Genomic DNA, 27,183 nt, shown 5'->3' on the forward strand with positions numbered 1-27,183 from the left:
GAGAGAGAGAGAGAGAGAGAGAGAGAGAGAGAGAGAGAGTGTGTGTGTGTGTGTGTATGAAGAGAATGCAAGGTCCGGAACTGCGGGTCTGTGGCGGTGTGCTCTCAGCGCCCCCTGCTGGCGAGAAGGCGCTCGGAAGCACCCGGGGATTGCAGCATCTTGGCTCAGTTGGTACTTGCAGCTGTGGGTCGCTCCTGCAGGGTGGGTTCTGTTCTTTTTGAACCTGAAGCACTGCGTCCCTGCAACTTCCCATACCTATTGGGGAAACCTCAACCTAAAGATCCAACCCAATACACCACTATGGGACCTTAAGAACTTCCCTAACCCAGGACCACCATTTCCTGCCTATGTGCCCCCACTTATCCTAGAGAATTCTACTGTGTTAATGGTGCGCCACGCGGGCCCCCTTTCCCTGATCGAGAAACTCCTCGGAGCACAGAGATGGGTGTGAGTGTGAGGTGGGATTGTCGTTACCTTCATCTAAAGGTGGTATGATGACTTCATTCAGAAAAAAAATGACCGCAGCATGAGTTGCTCCTTTGGGACTAGAAAGTTCTTCTGTGTGACTATAAAAAGACAAAAAAAAAAAAAAAAAAAACAAAACTCAACAAGACAGGAAGAAATATGAGTTCGAAGCCAGCCTGGTCTACATAGTGAGTTCCAGAACATCTGAGGCTGCATAGACTCTGTCTCAAAAAAAGACAAAAAGAAAAGCTAAGATTTTGCTCTAGGAATGCTTAGACGTTGTCCGTAACAGTCCACACTTGTGCACAGTCTAACCCTTTACTTGTACTTTAAATAAATAACAGCCTACACCAACAAGAAAAATCTCATTCAGTAAAATGTGTTAAGGACATATCAAAATGCTCACTCTGTGGTTAAGTAAAAATGTCAGAATACAGCCTGTATAATAAAACCGGGCTAGGGCTGTAGCTTTGTGATAAAATACTTGTCTAGTATGTGTCACGTCCTGGATTGATCCTAAGCACCCAGAAAAGGAGAAAACAAATAAAAGTTCATTTCTGCAAAGATGCAAGAGTACGTGCACATCAAAATCATTTTATTGATGGTTCAATGAGTTTTTAAAAACTCTTCAAAATATGAACTAAAAAATTGAATACTAGTTTAGGGGTGAATTAAACATTCTTTATAAGCTGGGCATAGTGTCACAAGCCTTTACCCCAAGTGTTGGAAAGGCAGAGACAGGCAGATCTCTGTGAGTCCTAAGCCAGCCAGGGCCACACAGTGAGACTATGTCTCAAAAATAAAATAAAAATCATTTGTTTTTACTCTTCTACATTTTTAAGCCATATTTGTGTGTGTGTGTGTGTGTGTGTGTGTGTGTGTGTGTAGTGTTGTGGGCTTGCTTTTAAGCAGAAAATCCCACTTTTCTCTTCCTCACCCCAAAAGGCCTAAAGAGTTGGATCAGAAAGTAGAGGATGTGAATTAGTGAGGGACTGGGTTTCCTGACTCCCAGGAGAGCCACAAAATAGCCACAAGAAAAGTCGCTCCTTATGAAGAATGCCACGGTGACAATAAATATTTCAGTGTTGATGTTAAAAGGGTTTGTAGTGTGACCAGACTGGTGTATCAAAGATTAGAAGACACTTCAAAACCAAAACCTGGTGGTGCAGATTTGGAATCTCAGCTACCCAGGAGGCTAAAACAATATTGAAAGTTCAAGGCCTAACAGGGCAACTCAGGGAGGTCCTGTGTCGAGGCCCTCAACTTAAGGAATAATAATAGTGTTTGACTAGCACGGGCAAGGCCTTAGCGTCAATCTGTACCTAATATGGAGAAGGGGGCGGGATCATGAGAGTTCAAGTGGAATATGCACCTCCTGGTGTTGTAATGCTTGAGTAACGGATATATGTGCCAAGTTTTTGTCGCAAAAAGTTTGCACACATGTAGCAAGATGTGGTTTCTCTCTTGTTCTAGCTCCGTGCAAATCGGAACACATGGGTGGGTTTCAGTGAAGAGGCAGTGGAATCTCTTCCCGTTACTCTGGGTTGGCAGCTCTGAGCTATTTAAAGATGTAAAGTCATTCCATGAATGGAGTCTGTGGTGACAAATCAAACTGTCACACTGGAGTAGGTCCCCCAGATCCTCCCAGGCACAGAGACAACACTGAAACAGCCTGTTAGTCTTCCACCTTCTGGGGCTCGGCAAAGTGGAAATTGGTGAAAAGCAAGCACCAGGATATATGTTCACTTTGTGAGCTCTCCCTCTCTCTCTCTCTCTCTCTGTCTCTGTCTCTGTCTCTGTCTCTCTCTGAGACAGGGTCTCACTATGTAGCCCTGGCTGGCCTGGAACTCACTAGCTACCAGGTTCACAGAGATGCATGGCCTGTCCCATCATGCTCAGCTTGTATCTTGCTACATATGTAGTATTTTTGAGAAAAGATCATGTATTTGTTAGACTGTTTTTTAGTTGAAGTTAATCTCTATCATTCCAAACAGAAAGTAGTGTCAACAAACAAACAAACACCCATGCACTACAGTTTCAACATTGGGACCGAATCATTTGTGTAACCTTGCTTGCAACAGGCTTCAAGGAACCGCAATGTCCCTTCAAAGGAAGACTTAGAAGTAAATTATTTGCAGCAGCCTGCCACTGCTGCCAAAGCCCTGTAGACCCCTTCCTCCAAGGGCTGGCCACTGAGAGACCAGCTACTTCTGGCTCAGGCACTGTGGCAAGTCTGTCTGTGCTATAGAAGGAGGTGACCTCAGCCAACTTTGATCTGCTCGGATTCTTGTGTTCCTGTTTAAAAACAAAGTGGGGAGCCAGGCAGTGCCCTCTCTCAGGAGCCAGAGGCAGGTGGATCTCTGTGAGTTTGAGGCCAATCTGGTCTACAGATCAAGCTATAGGACAATCAAAACAAACAAACAAACAAACAAATCCTACAAAGTATGGGGAGCCTTAAGACTTAACTGCAGACCCCCCCTTCCCATCAGCGCTACCCTAAACTGTACAGTTTGGAGTAAATGCTTTTCTTTAGCAGTCCAGTTTCTCATCTGGGTAATGAGAAAATAGTGTGACTGCAGGAGAGTTTTTTCTTTAAGACACATTTTATTACATTTATTTATTTATAATTTATTTATTATGAGCCACGGCACTTGTCAGAGGACAACTTTTGGGAGTCCGTTCCCTCCTTCTATCGCATAGGTCCTGGGGATCAGACTCAGGTTGTCTGGCTTGGCAGCGTTTCGCAGGCCCCTGCTGGAGGATTCTTGATTATTCAACAGCTGCTTGCTGACTGTCAGGCACTAATACAGTCACTGGCTGGAGTACACATGCTCCCTGGTCTCATGGAATTCATATTCTAACAGGGTGAGGCTGTGATAAACTAACGGACAAATGGGGAAGCATCAGGCATTGATAATACTAGACAGAAGATAAAGTGAGGGGTGATGGCTCCCCTAAGTTGATGGTGTTACGCTGCCTACTCAGAGAAGACCTGATGGAACAGGAGTGTCTGAGAAGACATAGGAAGGATAGAGCACCGGCAGGCATGCAAACATCAGGGCATGGGTGAGAGCTAGAGCAAATACCCTTGGGATTTCACTTTGGGAAAAACAAACAAAAATACTTCAAAGGTTAGTGGCATAAAAATAACAACCATTTATTTAATTTATAGTATGTAAGCCAGTAAACTGGGCAGGGGCCAGCTGGGATGTTCTTCTGGTCCCGGCTGGTCTTACTCTGGGCACTGGCTAGCATCAGTCAGCTGGGTAGCTTTACCCTTCTTAGGATTGGCTGGCTACGGGGCTGGGGAGGTGGGAGTAGGAAAGCCATGTGTCTTTCACATCTAGTGGGTTGACCATGTGTTAATGTGGGGTTTCAAAAGAATGGAAGCACGCTGCTTAGCGCTTTGACTCTGAACCAAAACATTGCTCTGCCATAGCCTATGATGGGAGATGGGGGACAGCACTGCCTGGTGAGACTGTTGTAAGAGATGTGGATGTGGGAGAAAATACTTCTGATTTTTGTAACATACCATAGGCGAAAATTAGCAAAGAACAGAATAAATGTGGCTATGGCGGTTTCTAAGGAGAACATGGCCTGAGCTGTAGTTCTCCATTCCCCAAAGAGAAAATCCAAAAGTTGAAGTCTTGGGGCTGGAGAAATGGCTCCCTGGGTAAGCATGCTTGCTGTGCAGCGCGAGGACCTGAGTTTGGACCTCAGCACCCACATAAAAGCAGGGCATGATGGGAAGCACCTATCATCTCAGAGCTGGAGGGGGAAGAGACCGGAGGATTGCTAAGGCTTGCTGTCCTCCAGCACGGCTCCCACCTCAGTGAGAGACTTTGTCTCAAGGAAATCAAGTGACAGACAGCAAGACATTTACTATCTTTCTCTGGCTTCCATGCCCATACATACTGCTGTGTGCACCTACATACACGCATACATGTAACACACACACATACACGTAACGCACACATACATATATACATACATACATACACACACACACATGCACACACACAAAAGTCAAAATCCTAACCCCCAGAAATCAGAACGTGGCTCTCTTTTGATAAAAGGACTTTATGTTAAGGTTAAATGAGATCATTGATAATGACCCTCATACAGCATGACTGGCAAGAAAATGCAGACTTCCAAGTAAGACATTGGAGCAGAACCTTGAAACTCAAGGAAGGTAAACAGTGAAAACAACACACAGTAAGCTCTTTGCAAGAGTCAAGTCTATAAACAAACCCACGAAGCCAGGAGAGAGCTCTGCAGTGAAGCAGGCAAGAAAATGAAGGATGTAGCTCAGCAGCAGCCCTCTCCAATCAGCAAAGCTTTAGCTAGAGTGGAAAACCCTTCAGCTACAAGGTAAGTGTTGTTCCTCACAACCACAGACCTACAGGACCAGAGGAGGCCTCCATAGACTGCACGGATCCACTAGGAAAGGCCCTAGAGTCTCCCTTCCCCCACATGACAGAATCCCAGGGAACATGGAGCCACCAGTTCACCCATGAGGTATTCTTTTTTCATTCTCATTCCCTGTTATTTTGTTTCCACTCTTACAGGTGTGTTGCAAAGTGCTCTGGGGTTTGTTCGCTTGTATAGGTTTCATACACACAAGTTTCAGGTTTGTATGAAGCCATACAAGGCTGTGAATGTTTCTCAACCCCGTTTACCACACTCTCCAGCAAAAATGCTCTTCCTTTTGTCTTTTCCTCTTTCTGTAATGCTTACCACGTCCTCTTTTTATTTCTCCTCTCTCCTTTCTTTCTTTGCTTGATTCTTTGTTAATTTCTTTAACTCCTCAGAGTCCAACTGCCTTTGCCTCCCAAATGCTGGGATTAAAGGTGTGCACCACCATGCCCAGCTTCCTTTTAAAAAAGTACTCATTATTTTAAGTGCTTGGGAGAGGAGGGTATGTGTATGTGAGTGCTCAGTACTCTAGGAGGCCAAGGATGTAGGATCCACCCTTGAAGGTGGATTTACAGGCCGTTGTGAGCCACTCAACATGGATGCTGAGAACCAAGCTCAGGGAGCATGCTGGAGGGGAAAAGAGCCAACAGAGGTAGGCTAACTTTCCCTTTCCTTCCAAACCACTGTATTACAGAAATGCAAACCACATCCCTGCAACACCTGCCTTCTGGTTTCCACACCTACAGAGGATAGAGTCTGTCTGCGAGCTTGAAGAGCTTTGGCTGACAGTCTGACAGGAAAATTGAGATGTCAGGAGAACACTCTGTGGAAGTCCATGCTTCATTGTGCTTCACTGATACTATGAAGGCCCTGGGCTCCCAGGAGACAGACATCCCAACAGCTTCAGCCTCTGGTTTTCCAGGCTCAGCCCTTTCCCATCCAATGTAATTCATCCCAAAGTGAAAGTCCTGGGCCAGTGTCTCATCTCCCAAGATGAGAAGATGCCATTCCCAGTCTAAGCGGGGAATCCTGTTACCATCAAGGAACATCCCTGTCCTTCATCCGTCTCTGCTGCTGACAAGACTAGCTATGCCCCTGCCTCACCCCATCTCCTGAGCCCTTCTAGAGCTCTATTAGTGCCAGACAGGGAGGAGGGCACCCATTGCCCAGGACACAGACCTTGTTCTTGAAGAGACAGTCTTGAGATTCTTTCTTCCCCACCTTGTCTCTTTGGAGGTTTTGTTTTGTTTTGTTTTTGACCTTTAAAGTTCTGTTCTTATCTTGGCTGGCAGGGCTCCTGGCATCAGCAAACACCTGATTAGAGGGTAGTTTTTAGAAAGCCGCTTGGACGAGACCTCAGAGACCCTGAGCTGTGGAAAAGGTTAACCCAGTCAACAAAGGGGCCTTTTGCTCCAAAGTAGAAGCAAACTTGCCCCTCAAAACCTTTCAGATCATGGGGGTGGGGTGATGTGGATTGGTGTTCTGATGGGCTCTGCTATTTCCTGTTTAAATCCTAGATGTGCTTTTATGGCCTTCTGGGTCAGGGTCTTGGGTGGAACACCTGGGGCCTGTGCTGCTCTCTGAATTCTCTGGAATGAAATTGCTTTTTTGCTCTCTCATTTTAAGGCCCTAGGAGAGAAAACCAATAGCAAAGGCCATGTCTGGAAGTAATTTGGGTTGGGGGAGGGGTAGTCATGAGGCTCCCGCAGCTCACTCCCTTGCGCTCTCTCTCTCTCTCTCTCTCTCTCTCTCTCTTTCTTCCTTTTTTTGGTTTCACTCAGGCAATGAAGCTTGTCTGCTTACTCAGGACTGCTCTGTATAATTGTCCCCTAGAAAAGCAACTGGCTAGCAAAACATTCCAGATGCCAAACAGATAATCTGACATGGCCGCTGTTCATTAAGGAAGCAGTTCAAGAAGGACCGTAGTTCCCTGCGCCCTGATAAACTGGGAGAGGACATCAAGACTGCTGGGACTGTGTATGTGGTCAGAAGTCTCACCAGGCTCTGTGAGGTGTTGCTGCTGTCTCTCCTTCCCCTCCGGGAGCTCTGGATTTCTTAATTTGCAGCTGGAATTGGAGTCATCTCTCATCTCCTTATCTTCCCCAATACAAACTCCCATTGACTGACCCAATGAGGAAGAGGCCCAGATCATCCCCCCAAAACTACCTGATGAGATCCAGCTTGCTAGCACAGGCCACAGAGTCACCCATACTGAAAGGCCCACAACGTGAGGACTCCCCCACGTTCTGACTCAGGAGAGGCGACACCCCAAATCACACAAGAAACGGTCTTGTTGCAACTGCAAGAGGATTTTTACTTAAGAGTGCTCTCGGGCCCATGGTCATACACCACGCAGGGGTAGAGGACCGTGGCACCAGGAGTAGCTGAGTAAGGGGGTATTTAAAGGAAGAAACTACAACTCAAGGAGGTGGGGAGGGCTTTGTTGGAAAATACCAAAAATACCAGTTAAGAGTCACAAGGAAGTGTAAAGTCACAAATGTCACAAGGAATACCTGGTAATTGTGAGGGTTATTTCTCAAGACAGTTTTTAAGAGTCCCTAACGATAGCACATTTGCATTGCAAGTTCCAGTAATGGTCAGGGTGCCATTCTTTGAATTGAACCCAGGAAGCAGGTGGGTGGAGGAATGCTATCTGTTTTATGACCAGCACCTGGAGCACTAAGCCACAAAGACCACACTCCCAAGCCTGGGCCTAAAAGCCTCAAATTTTGTTTTTACTTTGCTATACTTCTTCAATACCACAGCTGTACTTTTACATGAGAAATAAACTTCAATATTGCTCCAGCTCTTGCTAGTTAGCCTTTAAGACTAAACAACAAAAGGTTTTGCAAGCCTGGAAAGACTCAGCAGCAGCTTTGCAAGGGATCTCCACACTGATGGGGAGCCGTCCGTCCCCTCATCTTCCCAGATGATTGTGCTCTTACAGTTCAGCTGCCTCTGCTCCTCCCAAAACTGATCTCAGGAATTTGTATTTAATGGGCTTTAGCCAACCTTCAAACACACGTGACTTTGCCAGCCCACCTCCCAAATCAATTAATCACAGACACCTGGCACTGGTTCTCAGTAAACAGAGGCAAAAAATGCTATCACTCTGTAAAGTGTCTGTAGAAGGTATAAGACCTTCCCTTCCTCCCTGAGCACCAGACACAGAGATACACATTTGTAATTCCAGGAGCTAGAGGGAAGAGGATCAGAAGTTCAAAGTTGGGGCAGGAGAGATAGCTCAGAGGTTAAGAGCGCTGACTGCTCTGGGGGCCTGAGCGAGAAGAAAAAGTGTCTGGAGACAGCTACAGTGTACTTACATATAATAAATAAATAAATCTTTTTTTTTTTTTTTTAAAGTTCAAAGTCATCCTTGACACCGCAGTGAACTTGAGGCTAGTCTGGGCTAGTAACCAGTCTCTGACCAGTCAGCAGGTCTATTGTTTTGGAAATAGAGGATGGTGAAGTCACTTTGTGGCAGGGAGACTTAACAGCTGAGAACCATAACAGAAACACTTTGGATACTGGGGGTGGGGGTGGGGGTGGGGTTGGGTTGGGAGATAATGTCCAAGATCAAAGCCAGGGAAACACATTTCTATTAACAAGTTCAAAAATCATAGACAGAGTAGAAAATTGGTCAGGAGCTAGCAGAACTAGCAAAATAGAAATAGGCCAGGCTAGATGAGGCTGAGAATGAACTGGACATCAAGCCTAGCTTTCCTGCCTCTTAACCTTCCCTCTCACACCAAAGGAGGAAGGGTTGGATTTCTGTAGTATCACGGGGAACAACTAAACCAGGATTTAAAAACTCGAGTCTATAGTCCTTCCATACTGTACACATGATTGTATCCCTTTGCGGCTTACTCTGGGGTTGTTCAAAGGAACACCATTTCCGAAAGGGTTATCTAAGCGGTCTGAGTGTTAAATCTGATCTCTAGATTGAACAAGATCGCTTCAGTCTTAGCGGAAGCCTTTGACTAGCTGAAAATCTCAAGAGGTGGACTCCCCGTGCCCAGCACCACTAGGGTCTGAGCTGATTCCTCTCGCGGGAAGCCCTTCCCATCGTCGTGCACCCTCCGCCCCGCCACTGCACCAGACTTAGAAAGGAACCGGCGTAGTAAACCCATGGAGGTCAAACACTGGCGGAGGGACGGATTAAGAGAGAACAGCGTGGCTCGTTGTCAATGGGAGACCGACTACTCTAATCGCGAGGTTTGCTGCTTCTTCGTTATCTGCATGTCTTATCTTACTAGGGAAGTAAAAGTATTCTCCCCCCCNCCCCCGCCCCCGAAACACACACACACACACATACACAAACACACACTCTATCTCAGGCTATCAGTGAATATCGGGAAGACGTGTACGGATTGGGAATCACACTACTGCCTTTGTTCATCCAAGGACAGAATCGCACAACAGCGGCCCCCAGCGCCAGCGCCAGCGCCAGCGCCAGCGCCAACGCCAACGCCAAGACTCAAACAGAGCGAACCCCGTACGCCTGCCCAGTCTTCGCCCCGCCTCCAGCCCACCCATAGCTCCACCCATAACTGGGGCTGCAGTTCCGTCGTAGCTCCGCCCATTGGGAGGAAGAGCCTGTGGCGCGCGGGTGTGACGTTACGCGCGTCTACGTCAGCACGCGCCCAGCTGGGAGGAGGCGCGAGCCGAGAAAGGATCCTGTAGCCACCGGTGCGGCGGTGTGTGCACATGGCGCTGTGGCGCGGCTCTGCGTGCGCCGGCTTCCTGGCGCTGGCCGTGGGCTGCGTGTTCCTGCTGGAGCCGGAGCTGCCGGGCACGGCGCTGCGCTCACTCTGGAGCTCGCTGAGGCTGGGGCCTGCGCCAGTGCCCGCGGGACCTCTGTCCCCCGAGAGCCGGCTGGCAGCCGCTTGGGATGCCCTCATCGCGCAGCCCGCCCGGCGCTGGCGCCGCGTGGCTGTGGGGTGAGTGCCTGCGGGCCCTGCCTGCGGCTCTGGGCCTCCCCGGGAAGTGCGCGCGCTCCGGGGTCCGCCCGGGACTCGGTGGTGTCTGGGTTGCCCTCTGGGCGAAAGTGTCGGACGCGTGAGACGAGCCTTTTTCGTCATCGCTGCAGGGATAGTCAGCATATTTCCAACCGGCTGGCCCTGCTCCGTGTAAAAGCAACTCTCATAGTTTCTTGGGAATTCAACTCAGCCTGTCACTTGTATTTTTTGAGGTTACTCCGTTGTCTGTCTTTCAACCCTTTCCTGCCACTGTTCTCAGGTGGCCACGATGCTTGGGTTTTCCTATTTTTCTAGCACTCTTCCTAACGTACTTAAAGCTGAATGCTTCTGTCTCTAGCTGTTGACTTTACGTCATCCAGTCTGAAGACCACTCTACTAAAACTGCTCATTTTCAAATTCAACATTTTTTGTTAAGGATTCTTTACCAGAACTCTGCGCCTTTCGCATTTAGTACGCCCTTCTCGAAACTACCTTCTTCCCCATACTAAGTGATGGTTCATATTTTTAAGGTTCTTTCAAATCACAGTATCTCCTTTCTTTGTGAAACTCACAGAAATGTAACTTTTTTTTTTTTTTTTTTAAACACTAACCTTAGTCCCTCTTCCAGTTAGGCTTGGTTTTCTTGTCATGTCAAGGGCACTATGCATCAGCGAGTTTTTTATGTTTTTCTTTAGGTTAGAGTTGGTTGGGGTTTTTTTTGTTGTTGTTGTTGTTGTTGTTTTTGTTTTGTTTTGTTTTTTTTTTTTTTAAATGTTGCTTCTGTTGTTCCTTTTTGAACTACAGCCTCCTTGGCTGGCTGGAACATAAGTAGATCATTAGAACATAGATCATTATCTGATCTGTTTGCTTCCTTTTTCTTTCTTTTTCTCTTGTCTTTTTAGTTTAGTTTTATTTTTAAATTATTCCTTAAGACGGTTTCTCTGTGAAGCCCTGGCTGTCCTGGAACTCACTCTGTAGACCAGGCTGGTCTCGGAATTCTGAGGTCCAGCTGCTTCTGCCTCCCTGGTGCTGGGCTTAAAGACCTGGCTTTATCAGGTTCTTGATCATCTTTCTTGGAGCTATGTCAGGTGTGTGCTGGGCTCTGAGGGCGTATGTATGGAAGAAGCCAGGTCTCTCCTGCATTTGTTGGAAGCAGCTTGAGCAGCTACAACAGAACAACTCACACTAGTTGCTTAAAACAACATAAACTTTCTGGTGACTGGAGACTGATAGTTTCAGATCAAGTGATTTCTAAGGAAGCTGAAGCTGGGGGTGCCTTTCTTCTTTCTTCCTACCTTGGAGCCAGTCAGCTTCTCGAGCTCTCACATGCCTTTTACTGTATAGTTCTCCAGAGTGATGTCTCTCTTATATGGACACCATTCCTGTTGGATTAGGGGCTACCTCTGCCACCCATTTAACCCTAATGGCTCCCTGAAAGACCCTAAGTCCAGATGCAGTCACAGTGGGGATTGGCGTTTGTCTTAGTTACTTTTCTATGGCCATAACAAAACTACAGCTAAAGCAACTTGTAGAAGAAGAGTTTATTGGGGGCTTACAGTTTTGGAGGATGAGTCCATGACCATCATGACAGGGAACGTGACGGCAGGCAGGCAGGCAGGCATGATACTGACTGGAGCAGTAGCTGAGAGTGTATATCCTTATTCAAAAGTAGGAGTAATGTAGCTAGCTGGAAAGGGCATAGGCTTTTGAAACTTCAAAGCCCCCCCCCCCCAAAAAAAAAAAAAAAAAAAAAAAAAACTTCTACCAAGACCACACCTAACCCTTCACAAACAGTTCCACGAACTGGGGACAAAACATTCGAATATATGAACCAATAGGGAACATCCTCATTGAAAACACCACAGGGTTCCCATGCAAGAGTTTGAGGTGAGGTAGGGGAGCTACATTGTCTATAACAGTTGTGAAAAGTGCTGTCTGTGGGCAGTCAGTATTCCAGTGAATGACTCATTCCTCCCAGGATGGGGCAGTAGAAAAAGCTCCAAGAAGATGATGTTCCATTGTCTATTTATGTGGTAATAAATCACCCCAACACTCGGTAATGCAAAACAGCCATATTTTATGATCTAAGTTATGACTGAGTTCAGCTGAGCAGTGGTAGCTTGGAGTTGTATATAGTAGGATGGCGGCTGGGACTAGATGTATCATTAAGATTGGTCAAGGCTGGGACACCCACTGAGGATTTCCACCTACAGGAGGTGTCTTCTAGCTGTTCATTTCTCACAGCAGAGACTAGGCTAGGAGAGTGTCCAAAGAGAGCAGATATTTGCCTTTTTTTTTTTTTTTTTTTAATGTTTCTTGATTTAACCATAGGATCAGATTTCCCAGAGTCTAGTTTACCAGGTTTTACTGAGAGGGCACATGGATCACTCCTTGGTGGAAGGAATATCAAAATTACATGGTAACAAGACCATGTAGATGGGACACCTTGTTGAGATTATCATAGAAACTATTTTCCATAGTTAACTTGTATGGTAGAACTAGAGGGAACAAAAAGGTTTCTTCAGGTCAAGGGACCAGATACATCTACTGAAGAACTGAGTATGGGGAAGTTTACAGTTTGGCCAGAGTCCATGATAAAGAAATGATGCGGAGTCAAGTGTGGTGCACGCCTGTAGTTCCAGCTCTGGGAGCTGAGGCAGGAATATAGATGTGTGTGGTTTTCCTCCTGGCCCCAAGCTCCCAAAATAATGACTCTGAGACTCAAAATTTATTTATGAACACCTTGGCCATAAGCTTTGGTTTATTCTCCAAATAGCTCATAAATTAATATCCCATTCTAATCTAAGTTCTGCCACAAAGCTGGTTACCTCTCTTCAGCTCTTAAAAATTCTGTTCTCCATGATTCTTGGTAAATCCTCCAAACCTGCCTCCATTCCCCAAACCCTTTCTCCCTACCAGTTGTCCCACCTTCTCCTATAGGCCATAGGCTTGTTTACTGACAAGTGATACATCCTTACAGTACACGTTATATTCTCTCTTCACCGGAAGATTGTATAATTGAGACCATCCTGGAATACATTAGCAAGACAGTGAGAATGAGATTGCTAAGTGAAGGTCTTTTGATTCAGTTAGTAATGGAAAAGAGCTGTAAAGATTTATGAACAGGCAAATGCCACTAAGTTTCTTGTTTAGAATATCTGATAATGGAAAAGTAGATTTTTGAGCAGCCATTTTAACCTGTTCTAACTTCTCGGCATCTTTTGAAGTGTAAAGGCCTGGGGTGGGGAGAACAAATGTACCAGAATTTAATTTTTGAGTGAGAGTGGATTATAGTTTGACACACTGATTCATTTCTCACTCAAAACACAAAATTTGGTGTAATCAGTAAGGCAGGCTGTGTCTGGACACCCTGACCCTGGTAAAGAGGAATTTGTAGGGCTCCGGTAAAGGGAGGGAAGAAGCAAACCATTGGCAGTGGTACTGGAGAGTAGGCAGGCAGGGCAGTTAAGGGAAGCAGGCCCTCCATGTGAGGAGGAGCAGCTTTATGAAACAGGTGGTCCCACGTATTACCAGCACCACAGATGATTAAGTGTCCCAGAAATAGTGGTTCCCTGTGGTCACACAGCCATGGGTGTTGGAAGTACAATGTAAGACTGGTCTTTCCCACTTCTGCATTCACGTTCAGCCTTCAGTGTTACCATAGTTAAGGGACAGAGGAGCAGATAGTGAAGGCAGTTACTCTAGCTAGACTTGAGTGGATGGGACTACATGTTCTTGTGGGATTTCAGATGAAATGGCTTCCGAGAATGAGGCTGGAGTTAGGACCAGGCTAGATGTTTTTGAGATGTCAGTGCTTCAGTGGAGCACACCTTGGCTTTCTAGGAGTGTAACTCCTCCCTGCTTCTGAATTGGAGCCTGGTACCTATTGCTTATAGGATAAAATGAAGCCCTCACATTCACAACGATTCTGTTTGCCCTGAGCATTGCTCTCTTCCTCCGAATTCTCCAATCTAGATCACCATTCATGTTGTGTCCTAAGACAAGGTTCTTTCACCCACAGTTTTGCTTTCTGTGCCCCATGCCCAGAATTTAGTATCAGATGAATCTAGCTTTGAATTAAGCTGCTCCAGTCTGGCTTTTGGAACATTAGTCTGTACTGTAGCTTTTTTCAGCTGGAGCCATGATGACTAATGACTAATTACTGATCTCAATTAGTTTTCTGACTTTGTGTTCCTTATCTGAAGATGTCTTCCCAACTTCAGTGCCTCAGAAAGAGGCACCATCCAGGGCATAGCTTCCCCAGCCCTTGAGTCTCTTCCACCGGATATCTTGTAATTACGTAATTACGATTAGTTCTTGTCATACGTGAGGAAGAGAAAGTGTTAACACTAGAAGGAACCTTAGGGGACATTTTGCAGAGGATGCAATGGGGTAAGTGATGAGAAAGTGTTCTCATCATTGAGGTGCTTTAGGTTAGGGGGAAGAACTCTGCTTCCACTCAAGTCTCTGCAAATAGACCAGTAAGCTAGGGGCTTCCAGTGCTTTTCCTGACTCCCTCAGGAAGATGTTTGCTATCTAACCTGTTTGTTCCGTGATTGTTCATGTGTGTTTTCTCCATATTATACATTACACAGCCATTTATACTTTTTGAAATTCTACTCTCTTGTCAAGTCAGCATAATTTGTAGTCTACTCTGTTAGTTTCTTTCCTTCCGATTCCTCTTCACAGTGAAGATTAGCCAGTGTGCCTGTTGATGTTGTACGTTGCTGTTAGGTTCAGAGGAAGAGTCTTTCACTGGTAACAGGATGTGACAAGTACACATGGATAATTAGTCTGCTATCTGCCCATAAGTAGATGGCACTAACATTTTTTTCTGTAAATTTTAGGGGTGTGTGTGTGTGTGTGCGCGCGCACGCGCGCGAGTGTTTGTGTGTTGAGGGTCCTAGAATTATAGGCATGAGCCAACACACCAGTTGGGTTTTTTTGTTTTGTTTTTAAATTCTGAAACAAGAACTTGCTACGTTGATGAGGCTTTATAACTTCATACAATCAAGCCCGTGATGGTGTATTGGTTTCTCACCAGCCCTTTGAAGTGCACAGACTAGTTCTGTGAACACCTGTCGAGTACCAAGCTGATACAAGGCCACGGGCATGCCCAGATCTTCAAAGCCACACTCACTCAGTTTCCAGATGCAGCTTCAGCTCAGAGGGTTTAGTTGTTAGTTCATTCTGACCAATGTCCTTTCTTGTCTTGGGAGGGAAAGTATCTTTTGACAAGAACTTTATTTTGCACCTTAAAACATACATTAATTTACTAAGTCTTTACTATAAGTTAACTTATACTGTTGCCATTTTATAGACAAGGAAACAGATTCAGAAATTAAAGTGACTTGCATCCAAACTACATAACTCCAGCTTTTCATAAATTCATTTTTGTTACTATGATATTGTTGTTCTGAGTTTGTAACTGACAAGAAAAGTTTGCCAGACTCTTGAAACGAGTTCTAGATAAAATTATCCTTTAGCTGCATGGTGTTTGCATTGTTGCTCTGGTGTCGAGCCTGTGCCAGCTGTGTGCTGTGTGAGCGCAGTGCTTCCAAGCTAGTCTCTGTAGCTAAAACCAGAGTGGCTGCCTCTGTATTTCAGCTTCCTTGTATCTTTTCTATTCTTCTAGAGTCAACGCCTGTGTGGATGTGGTAATCTCTGGCGTGAAGCTCCTGCAGGCCCTCGGCCTCAGTCCTGGGAGTGGAAAAGATCATGCTATTCTACAGTCAAGAAGTGATCTGGAAGAAGCCTTCGTCTACTTCATGGGGAAGGGAGCCGCTGCTGAGCGCTTCTTCAGTGATAAAGAGACCTTTCATGACATTGCCCAGGCTGCATCTGAGTTCCCAGGAGCTCAGGTCTGTCCCCCTCACCAGTGATACAAACTAAGTGGGTGGGGGAGAGCCATTTTACAGAGTTCTTAGAAGTAGCTTTCTCTTCCCGTATACATTGAGATGGTGATCCAATTCTGTGGAGTTTATCCTTTTTGTAAAATTTTGTGTTGGGCATGTCATTAATTTTACTGTTTTTACTCAGATTTCTGTTCTGGGTCATCTATTAGTCCCCCAGTAACCTGCTGACCCCCCTCCCCCCACCCCCCTTTTTGTTGCCAGGCTAAAGATTGGAAGCATCTCTGCTCTTGGTTTAAGTATATATTAACAGTATTGGTTTGATTTTTTTTTGAGACAGTTTTTCTGTGTCATAGCCCTGGCTGTCCTAGAACTTGCTTTGTAGATCAGGCTGACCTTGAACTCACAGAGATCTGTCTGCCTCTGCTTCGCCAACATGCCAGGCTGTTTGCGGTAATCTTAGTATGGCTGAGTCCTATCTAAGTTGGAGAAAAAAGGTAAACCCACAGAGATCTAGATCAAAATCCCCGTAGGAAAGGGGGCTGGAAGTATCCCCACCTCTGTTCTGTTTGTCCAGATCGGGGTGTTTCAAGGGGGTGAGGCTACTGACTTTTTAGAGTAGCTAATGCTCTGTGAGAAAGGCTGTCCTGTGTGTTATTATTAGCAGTCTTTTGCTTTGGGCCACTGAGTGCAAGGCTCTGTTCCCCACTTGTGATGGCCAAAATATCTTAGACACTCCTGTGTTTCCTATGGGGAAGAGGATGGTAGCAAAACCTCTGTGTTTGATGTCTGCTGCCTAGATTGGTAGTTCTTATGGGAAGGTGGGGAGGCAATGGGGAGCTGCTAAAGAAATTCTCTTGCTGCTCTAAGTTCCTGTTCAGTGTGAAGAAACCTACAGTTTACCTTTCTAGCAAGTATCTTGGTTTAACACTATTGGATTGAAGACCTTGTTTTGAGAACCACTTGTCTATAGAGCAGAACATACTAGAGATGGGAACTTTAGTGGTCTCTAACTCACCTGTAACTATAAACAAAATCCTGGACCCTGCATGGTAGACCCACAACATGTGGTAGAAAAGTCAGTACTAGAGTTGGAGACACAACTGTAGCTCTTCCTTTTATACAAAAGAAAGGTCTTACAGAAATTAGAGCTTCAGCTTGTGTAAAAGGAATTAAAAATTCTCTCTAGCCCATATAAAAGACATACAAACCAGGTATTTTATTAACAAGCTGGAAGCCTAGATTGAACAAATTTTGGAGCTATTCTAACTTATACCCCAGCCATATGTCCCTTGTTACTCGCTGTTTGGCCACATGCTCACAGTCTCTCTTCTTTCATGGGAGCTTCCTCCTCTCTGTCTCCTTCCTTTACCTGGAACCCCCAGCCAGATAACTGAAACCCGCCTACTTCTATCTACCATCCAATCACAGACTTTAGCCTTTTATTGACCAATTTAGGTGGGGAGCAAGGCTACACAGCACATTTGGTGTATATGAGGATCTCGGGCATGGGGCAGCCAGGCCTTGGGGGCCAGGACTTAGCATTTGAATACATAGCAGCACCAGGTCAACCCCCCAGAAGCTAAGGAAGTTGTTAATACATTTTAGATTTGTACCAGTCCCAGACAAACCTTGGTGACCACTTTTACTTTGATGACTTTTGAGATTTAAATCTCTTTTGTCCTTTGGTATGGCCAGCTTGAATATTAGAAATGGGCCAGATATTAGCCAGTCCAGTTTCTAAAGGGGACAGTAATTTGTCATCCTGACAGCTAAGCTCAGCAGCAAGACAACTAAGGAGAGGACCTTAGTTGTGGTATAGTAAGTCTGTCAGTCTGTATGATCCTGGTACTTAAACTAGTTTGCTTTATGTGTCTTCTACTTTGATAAAGGTAGGGAGAATCCTGTAGAGTGTTTTTTCTAAACATTGTAAAAATATCTTGTTTACTTTCTTCTGATGCCTCAGTTTGGCACTGTTTCAGATCACTATCATTTGTAAGGCTGGTTGCCTGATAACCAGCAGATAAGCCATCCTGTGAAGAAGACCCAGTGTCCGTTTTGTACATACCCTAACATTTTCCCCACACTTCTTAGTAAAACCCTCTATTCATTCTAGTTAAGGAAAAGAGTAAATCTACATGTAGGCCAAATTTAAGCTACATATCACAGAAAGTTGTAAGTTGTTATGAAGAAAGCTAACCCTGTCCTGCCTAAACAAGAAATTGATTGACCCAGAGTGTAGGATGAGAGTGGCAGCCAGCATCTAGAATAAAGTAAGTTGTTTAGTCTTTGCATGGGTTAAGGACAGAAAGGTGGAGTGTTGCTCAGGGGAACGTCTCAGGCTTCTGAACCTTCAGAATAGAGCAGCAACTGTCCTGGCTGTTGCTTGGGTTTCCAAGGCACCCAGATCCATGCTTAGCATCATGGAGTACAGATGGAATTGTCTGCCTTCTAGATGAGACCTGCAGTGTGGGGAGAGCAGGAGTTGCTTTATATGAAGGTCTTTATCTTTGAGCATTTACTATCAGGGTGTTTTCAAACCATCAGTGTGTTGCTTTCATCCTTTCTCAAAACTCATTTACTTAGGCATATTCTAAGAACAAAGTGATCACTGTCCTGAGGAGCTCAACACTTGCCCCAGATATTTATCACCCAAGAGTTGGAGCTGTTAGAGGCTGTTGAGGTTGGATGGAAAGAGATTTATAATCCTGCCAGGGAAGGCCATTTTGGAGGCTAAGATGTCAATGGGGAAAGGGAGCAGGGACAGAATCACACATTGTTGGAAAGGATTCAGAGCTATACCTAATATAGAAGGGAGAGTGTTCTAGTCAAAGGCCCAGGAACTGAGAAGAAGGCTCACTTGGAGAGCTGCAAGCAAGGGTGAAAGGTCAGGACATGGGAGAGTATGGGTGGAAGAGAAAGCATGGGCTGAAATCGAGAGAGGCTCAGAACACCCTCTTACACCTCATGCACAGTGAGTGTCAGCCCTCGCTCAGGGATGCTGCTGCTAGTCTCACCTGTGTCCGTCTCACACACTGGCACTTTTGTCCTTTATTACACAGCCCTCTTTGTTGGCATTTCCTCCTTCAGATCATTCAATCCTTGTTGTAAATCTTCTGTGGATCTGACAGTGGGAAACAGGCAGCATAGCAACACGCAGTGCTGTCTAGTCCTAAAGTGAGAGACAGAGGTAAAGAATACAAAGAAATAGTGAGAATCATTATTGATAATGCACATCTTTTATTGATAAGGTAATTTGTAAACTGGAAAGCCTAAGGGCAGTTTGTACTTTATGCAATTATTTATACTTACCATAGAAGCTGAAATTAGCCTGGATTGTTGGAGAAACTAATATCATTTAATTAAATGCTCATAGCTGGAATTTATTGGAATCAAGCAAACTAAAGGTTACTTGTATTATGGACATTGAGTTAAATAAAATACATTCTTTTAAAGTTACATTGTAAGTTGATTATGATTACTATAATCAACTAGGCATGTTGATTTGTGCCTGTAATCTCAGCACTTTGGGATGCAATGCAGGAGGATTGGTAGGATTGGTATGAGTTTGTTTATTTATTTAGGTTTTTTTTTTTTTTAATATATGTGAGCACACTGTCATTGTCTTCAGACACACCAGAAGAGGACATTGAGCCCCATTATAGGTTGTTGTGAGTCGCCATGTGGTTGCAGAGAATTGAACTTAGGACCTGTGGAAGAGCAGTCAGAGCTCTTAACCGCCGAGCCAACTCTCTAGCCTGCTATGAATTTAAAGCCAATCTAAGCTACATTGCAAAACCCTGTGTCAACCACTTCTCTACGCCCAAGCCCCCACAAAAAGAAGTTACACTTTAGAGCCCAGAATAATGATGCATGCTCGTAATCCCAGCACTCAATAGGCAGAGGAATTAACAAATTAAACAATAAAAAACACCCAGTTGTATTTTAGGACTGAGGATACAGCTAAAAGCATTTGCCTAGCATTCCCAGGCCCTACGCTCAAACCCCAGCACCTAGAAAAGAATATGTTCATGTATTGAATGGTGTTGAGGAGAATGACATAGTGTGTGGTCGGGTCATAACTTTTTGTGTTTTCTGTTGTCTGTTTTAGCTGCCTGGAAGCTCAGGGCCAAACTTTATCTATCTCAAACAGCTATACTAATTTTCATATTTATTTTCTTCACCTTTCTTTATTATCCCTTGTCTGGTTTTGTTTTTTGGTTTGCTCTGAGATGAGTTCTCTATGTAGCCCTGGCTGTCCTGGAGCTTGCTTTGTAGAACTGGCTCTCCTTGAACTCTGCTTCTGCTCCTTGAATGCTTGGGTTAAAGGACCACTAAGCCTGGCTTTGTTTCTGTTTTGCCAGGCTGCGTGTCTGCCTCACTGCTGGGGAGCCCCGAGTGCTGCCGCTCAGGGGAGGCAGAGGCAGAAGGAAGTCCGTAATGGGGGGGAGGGTCCTCAGTCTGTGTTTTCTGGAGGTGGGAAGCAGCAGAGTCCAGTGTACCCAGGTGCTGCTGGCCTTCCAATGGGAGTTGGGAGCAAGGGTCCTTGGTCCACACTTTCCTTAAATATGCCCACTTACCAAGCAGAAAGGGGAAGTAGAGCCCAGGACAGGGGTGGAACACAGTCTTGATGACCAAGAATATGGAGGGGCAAGAAGAGAGAAGGCTTTCTCCAGGAGATTTAAGTGAGGCTCTTTACAAAGAAGGCCTGAAGCTACACCATCCCCCCACCTCCAATGACTGAGAGACAGTCCTTGCTTGTTCCAACTGCTTTATTTGATGGTGGATGTGAATGCATTCATATGCCTCAGGGTGAACCAGGGATTAAATACATTTTGCTGGAAAGAATGCCCAGGAAGATGTCTGTCTAGACACCTCATTAGCATGGAGAACTCTAGGTTTTTATGCTACAGGACTGATTGCCGTGGTCCAGAGTGGGGTGTGGTGGTTCTGAGCAGGTAGAGATCAGTACTGCGCTCGCTCACTCAGCCTTAACAGCTCTCATCAAGTCACCTCAGAGCATTTTGATGAAACTAATCTGGTGGTAGACACCTGTGATCTCTGCCCATGGGAAGTGGAGACAGGAGGATCATAAGTTCACGGTTATACTCAGCTACACAGTGAGCTTGAGGCTGGTCTGAGCTACACAAAACTCTGTCTCAAAAAGCCAGGAAAAAAAAAAAAAAGAAAAATCAAAAGAGCACTGACACCTCTTTCAGAGGACCAGGGTTTAGTTCCCAGCAGCATATGGAGGCTCACAGTTCTGGTGGATCCAGTGCCCTCCTCTGGCTTCCTCAAGTACTGCAAACATGTGATGCATACAGACACATACAGGGGCAAGACACCCATAAACATAAAGTAAAAGTAAATCTCAAACTAAAGTAAAAAAAAAAATTGGGGTAGAAATGGGCTATATTTTTACCCTAAGAAATGATTAAACTTGGGTTGTACACTTGGAATGCTGATAACCTTGAACTGTCTTACAGCACTATGTAGGAGGAAATGCGGCTTTAATTGGACAGAGGTTTGCCGCCAACACAGACTTAAAGGTAAGTCTCATTTTCAAATTAAAACATCTTTCAACTTTTGTTTTCTTAATGTTCAGTGCAAGAGTGGGTCTTGGTTCCTTAATTCAGTCTGTGGGTCACCTGGGCATCTGTTTAGAAAGCAATATTGTGTTAGTGAATGATAATAGTAAATAACTAAGGCTGTTTAGTATTTACCATATGTAGATTGATTCTTCAGCAGTCTTGTGATGCTAGCTAATTCTGCTATTGATGGGGCTGTCTTTGCTTTCTACATAAGAAAATGAAGACCTAGAAACATTCACACTAATACAAACTGGAACTCAGATTTCACCTAAGCAGGTTAGCAGAACTACAATGGAAACACTACACTTTGGACTGACTACCTATACTGTTCTCTCAGGATTTCAGTTTAACTTGCCCAGTATGGACTAAGTATTTCCCAAGAATTACCAAGATTACGAACTAGATTCTACAGAGGTAGTGATAAGTGATAAAGAGCTAACACATACATAGTTCTTATATAGCTGGGCACTGTGTGGAGAGCTATACACAGAGAGAGAGAGACATACAGACATTCATTTAATCCTCATAGTGCCTGCAAGGGGAGTCCTCCTTTTACTGTCCCCCTTGGATATAGAAAAGTGAGGTGCACAGAAGTCCAACAGCTCAAGGTTACGTTGTCTAGTGTTACCTAGACCTATGATTTGAACCCATGTAAGTCTAGCTTTAGAACTGTACTTTGTTTCTTAGAAGGAGACCTGGGAAGTCTAGTAAAGGCCAAGTTAGTGCAGTGGTGAAAGTGAAGTGAAGTGGCAGAAGAGAGGAGTGCCTTTTAAAAAGATGTTTGTGAGGACTGAGGATCTAGCTCAGTGATGTGCTTATCTGGCATATGCAAAGCTGTGGGTGTGAACTTTTAGCACCGCAAAAAGTCTGTGTGTGTGTGTGTGTATGTATGTGTGTGTGTGTGTTATATGCACATGTGCAACTAGGGCTCTTAACCACCTGAGCCATCTCTCCAACACATCTCTTTTAAAAAGAAATGTTAGTTTGTTCTTTCTTAAACACTGATGCTCCTTTCAAAAATAATCATTAATTTATTCATTCATTTATTTTTGTAACAGGGTTTCTCTGTAGCTTTGGCTGTCTTGGAACCTACTCTGTAGACCAGGCTTGAACTCAGAGATCTACATCTTCTGCCTCCTTTGCATCCCTGAGATAAACTATGTGTTCATGATGCATTAGTTTTTTTGTAAGTTAGGTTCCATTTACTGAAATTTTGTTTAAAATGTTTACATCAGTTTCTGTGGGGACAGTGATTTGTGTTTTTCTTACAATGTCTTATTTTGCTATGAGTATAATAATGGCATTGTGTAGTAGAATTAATTGAGATATATTTCCTCTTCCCTGTTTTCTATGCCTGGTTTGGTTTGTTTTTTTTGATTCCATAGACGACAGGACATGCACACGCACCTCATGCAGCGATTCACTCTGGAGGTCAGAGAGCGAGTCCTCGGAGCTAGAGATCTGCCTCTTTTATTTATTTATTTTGTTTGTTTGTTTTTTCGAGACAGGATTTCTCTGTGTAGCCCTGGCTGTCCTGGAACTCACTCTGTAGACCAGGCTGGCCTCCAACTCAGAAATCTGCCTGCCTCTGCCTCCCCAGTGCTGGGATTAAGCCACACCCGGCTAGAGATCTACTTCTAACATGTGGGTGCTGTGGCTCAAACTAGACTGTCAGGCCTGGTAACAAGTACCCTAACTGCTTTGCCATTTGCCCACCTTGTTTCAAGTTTTAAAAAAAAGAAAATTATATAAATTTTGGTATTTATTATACTGTCCTAAATATTTATAGAATTCACCATGTCCTGGGCCTTGGGTTTTCAATATGGAAAGATGGTTGTTGTTATTATTAGGTTCGGAACTTTGTGTTATCTCTTTGATTTCTTAAGATGCACCTTTAACAGAGATGTGTTGGTTGATTCCTAAATACTTGAGAACTTTTTACATGTCATTCTTTTGTTGTTGTTGTTGTTGTTGTTGTTCTTTTTTGTTTGTTTTGTTTTTTTTGAGACAGAGTTTCTCTGTGTAGCCCTGTCTGTCCTGGAACTCACTCTGTAGACCAGGCTGGCCTTGAACTCAGAAATCCACCTGCCTCTGCCTCCCAAGTGCTAGGATTAAAGGCATGTGCCACCACTGCCCAGCTCTACATGTCATTCTTTTACTAATTTCTATTTTTGTCCCATTCTGTTGGCATTCCTGTTGACTAGCCCAGCAGGATAAAAATCTCTTTCTTCATCTTGCTACTTATTGCTACTGTTTGATAAGCCACAGGTTTCTTCTTTATATATACATGGTCCTTTGGTGAGTGGCCATTGGAAGAATGCAAAGAACTATAAGGTGTTTTTTTCCTAGGCTATTCTGTCTGTGTCTAAGATTTTAGGAACAAATAGAGCTATCCATGCCCTCTGCCAGTTCCTGTCTTGGTCTATTTCCTCTTTAATCAGCTTTGAATAACATCTACTATTAACTCTGATATTGATGCTCAATTCTTTTCCTTTTCTCTTTTCTTTTCTCTTCTTTTCTTTTCTTTTTTTCTTTCCCTCCTTTCCTTCCTTTTTCCCTTTCCCTTTTTCCCTTTTTTTCCTTTTTCCCTTTTTCCCTTTTCCCCCTTTTCCCTTCCTTCTTTTCTTTCTTTATTCCTTCCTCCCCCTCTCTCTTTTCTTTCTTTCTTTCTTCCTTTCTTTCTTTCTTTCTTTCTTTCTTTCTTTCTTTCTTTCTTTCTTTCTTTCTTTCTTTCTTTCTTTCTTTCTTTCTTGTTATTTGAGACAGGGTTTCTCTGTGTAGCCCTGGCTATCCTGGAACTCCAGGCTGGCTTTGAACTCAGAAATCCGCCCCTCTGCCTCCGGAGTGCTGGGATTAAAGGTGTGCACCACCACACCTGGCTTTTGATACTCAATTCTTTTTCTTTTTTTTTTTTTAATTTTTTTTAAATTAATTTATTTATTATATGTAAGTACACTGTAGCTGTCTTCAGACACACCAGAAGAGGGAGTCAGATCTTGTTACGGATGGTTGTGAGCCACCATGTGGTTGCTGGGATTTGAACTAAGGACCTTTGGAAGAGCAGTCGGGTGCTCTTACTCACTGAGCCATCTCACCAGCCCGATACTCAATTCTTAAAACTGCCAGAGCCACCTCTAACTGTTCTCCAGCCTTGGCTTGGTCAGTGTATTAGTATAGTAGATATCTTTTTCTATCCTTGTGTTTATAGCCTATTTGCATATTCATATTTAATATGGTTTTTGTAGGTGATATATAGTGGGACTTGCTTTTTTATCCAATTTCATAATCTCCGCCTTTAGGTGGGTGTGGTGGTTTGAATGACGTGGCCCCTATAGGCTCATGAATGCAAATGCTTACTTAACAGGGATGGAACTGTTTGGGAAAAGACTAGGAGGCATGGCCTTGTAGGAACAATAGTGGCCTTGTTGGAGGAAGTGTATCACTAGGAGTGGGCTTTGAGGTTTTAAAAAGTCTCTTCTGCTGCTGCCTTTGCATCAGGATGTAAAACTCTCAGCTACTGCTCTAGCATGGTGGAGGAGGAGAAGAACAGCAACTAACTCTAAAACTATAAGCCCCAGTTAAATACTTTATAATAGAGTTGCTTTGGTCATGCATGGTGTCTCCTCACAGCGGTAGAATAATAGCTGAGACAGTGAGCTATTTAGGTTATCTGCATCTAATACTATTGCATATAGAGGTAGATTTAAATCTGACATCCTGCATTTGTTTCTGTTTGCCCTACTTTTTAATCTTGTTTTCTATTTGTCCCACCTAATTTTACCTTCTTTGACTTGCTAGCTATGATTTTTAGTTTTGTATTTTAGCAGTTTCTTTAAAGTTTATATTGAACTTTTTTTTAATGTGTATGGATGTTTTGCTTGCATGTATGTCTATACATCACATATGTGCAATGCTCATGGAAGTGAGAAGGGGGTGTCATTTCTCCTGAAACTGGAGTTGCGGGTGATTGATAGCTGCCATGTAGGTGATGAGAATTGGACCCAGGTCTTCTGGAGGAGCATTCAGTGCTCCTGACCACCCTGTCATCTCTCTAGCCTTACATTGATTATCTTTAGTTTATCACAGTCATGTGATAAATAGGGAGACAAGCAAATCTGTTGACCACCAGCAGACCAAAGCAAGGAACCCAGTCAAATCCAGCCTGAAGAACAATGAGTTCAGTAGTGTTGCTTTTAAGAGTGTGGGAGAGACGTTAATTAGAGGAACATGGAGCTGATACACCACCAAGGAAACACACACACACACACACACACACACACACACACACACACCATCTTTCTCCTAGTGAGTATTAACTGCCTCTTGGAGAGGGGGAGAATAGAACCTTGTGAGTTTGGGGCCTAATTAATCTCTCTTCCCTAATGAAGGCCTTTAATGGGCACAGTATTTGTAAAGGTGATCACAGCTACTTAGAATTCAAGAGGACAATGACAGTGTATCCCTGGAAAACAGCATTTCACAGTTTATTACAACCATGGGTTAGAAATAATAAGAATAACATGACAGATTCCTGGGAAGGAACTGATAAGCCCACCCTCAGAAGACCTTTTCAGGAGAGGGGCTGGAAGTCGAGAACAGCTGCATTAGGAGAGATCGTGCATCTCATGATGGGGTCTGCAGGGGACTGGAAGAACCTTCAGAGCTCTCAGAAATGGAGATTTCTGACTAACTCTCGGCTTTTGGGGGGCTGTGTCAGGAAGCTCTACACTATGTGACTTAGTCTAGCCTAGAAATGAGGTACCGGTAAGACTGAAACTTTCTCATAGTTACAGGAGCAGGGGCTGGGACTGCCTTTTCTGCTGAGCCCCGAGTGTTCATCAGTCTCAACGGGAGCCTTTGAGGTCTCTGTTCCCTCAGAGTGACTACATCTTAAAGTGCACACCCATTCTCCAACATACGTCCTATAAGAACTTTAAAATGTTGAAACCCTCTTCCCTTAATGCTACATTCTGTAGGCCAGCCACAAAAGGATTTTAAATATACCAGATTTTAATAATTGCCTCCTTTTAAAAATTTTTTTCCACATTTTGTTTACATATGTAAAATATATTTTGTTTGGAGATAGGATCTCACTGTGTAGCCCAGGCTGGCCTAGAACTCATTATGTAGACCAGGCTGGTCTTGAACTCAGATTCATGTGCCTCTGGGATTAAAGGCATGCACTACCATGCCCAGTTTATACACACACACACACACACACACACACACACACATATATATATATATATATATATATATATATATATATATAAATTCTGTGTTCGTGTGCATGTGCCACAGCATGCACATGCACTTATGGAGCTCAGGGGACAAGTTGTGGAAGTTATGTCACTGCCTTATCTGTGTTACAACGGTTATAAATCTTCCACTGTGCTGTTTGTGTCTTTCCTTCGTCTTCCTCTTTTCAGCAGCTACATCTCAGAGTTCTCATGTTCATTGCTCTGTGTTCACGTTCTCAGTCCATATGTCCACCTCCTCTCGTTGTTCCCTGAAGGACTTCCTTTTTTAATAACATTTCCTTTGATGCAGGTCTGCTAGTGAGTCATACATTTTTCCAGATTTTGAACATCTGGAAGTCTTTTGTGGTAAGATGTTTTTGTAGGGCTCAACAGGTTCATTTGTGTTTTATATGGATCACTGTACTCTGCCTAATGTCCAAGTGCTTTGAAATTGTCATTTCCTACATTTGGCCTGAAGAAGTATTAAAAAAGTATAGCAAAGTAAAAACAAAATTCGAGGCTTTTGGGCCCAGGCTTGGGAGTGTAGCCTTTGTGGCTTAGTGCTCCAGGTACTGGTCATAAAACAGATAGCGACATTCCTTCCTCCACCCACCTGCTTCCTGGGTTCAATTCAAAGAATGACACCCTGACCATTACTGGA

General features: G+C 44.1%; 1 protein-coding gene and 1 long non-coding RNA gene across 3 annotated transcripts in view; one reads left to right on the plus strand and one right to left on the minus strand.

Annotated features, from left to right (window-relative positions):
* Positions 1 to 6,117, minus strand: part of LOC115031899 — a 14,414-nt gene extending 8,297 nt beyond the window's left edge. Inside the window, exons 1-2 of the long non-coding RNA XR_003837535.1 lie at positions 6,061 to 6,117; positions 475 to 566 (exon numbers count right to left, since the gene is read on the minus strand). This is a non-coding gene — a long non-coding RNA (uncharacterized LOC115031899). The remainder of the gene's footprint in view (positions 1 to 474; positions 567 to 6,060) is intronic.
* Positions 6,118 to 9,527: 3,410 nt separating this feature from the next.
* Adpgk (ADP dependent glucokinase) overlaps positions 9,528 to 27,183 on the plus strand; it is a 25,358-nt gene continuing 7,702 nt past the window's right edge. For both annotated transcript variants that reach the window (XM_021171919.2, XM_021171920.2), the window contains exons 1-3: positions 9,528 to 9,821; positions 15,475 to 15,700; positions 21,178 to 21,240. In XM_021171919.2, the coding sequence (XP_021027578.1) occupies positions 9,589 to 9,821; positions 15,475 to 15,700; positions 21,178 to 21,240 (522 nt within the window). In that variant the 5' untranslated portion in view covers positions 9,528 to 9,588. The remainder of the gene's footprint in view (positions 9,822 to 15,474; positions 15,701 to 21,177; positions 21,241 to 27,183) is intronic.

The sequence above is a fragment of the Mus caroli genome, chromosome 9, assembly GCF_900094665.2.
Source record: "Mus caroli chromosome 9, CAROLI_EIJ_v1.1, whole genome shotgun sequence".
NCBI classification, from domain to species: Eukaryota; Metazoa; Chordata; class Mammalia; order Rodentia; family Muridae; genus Mus; species Mus caroli.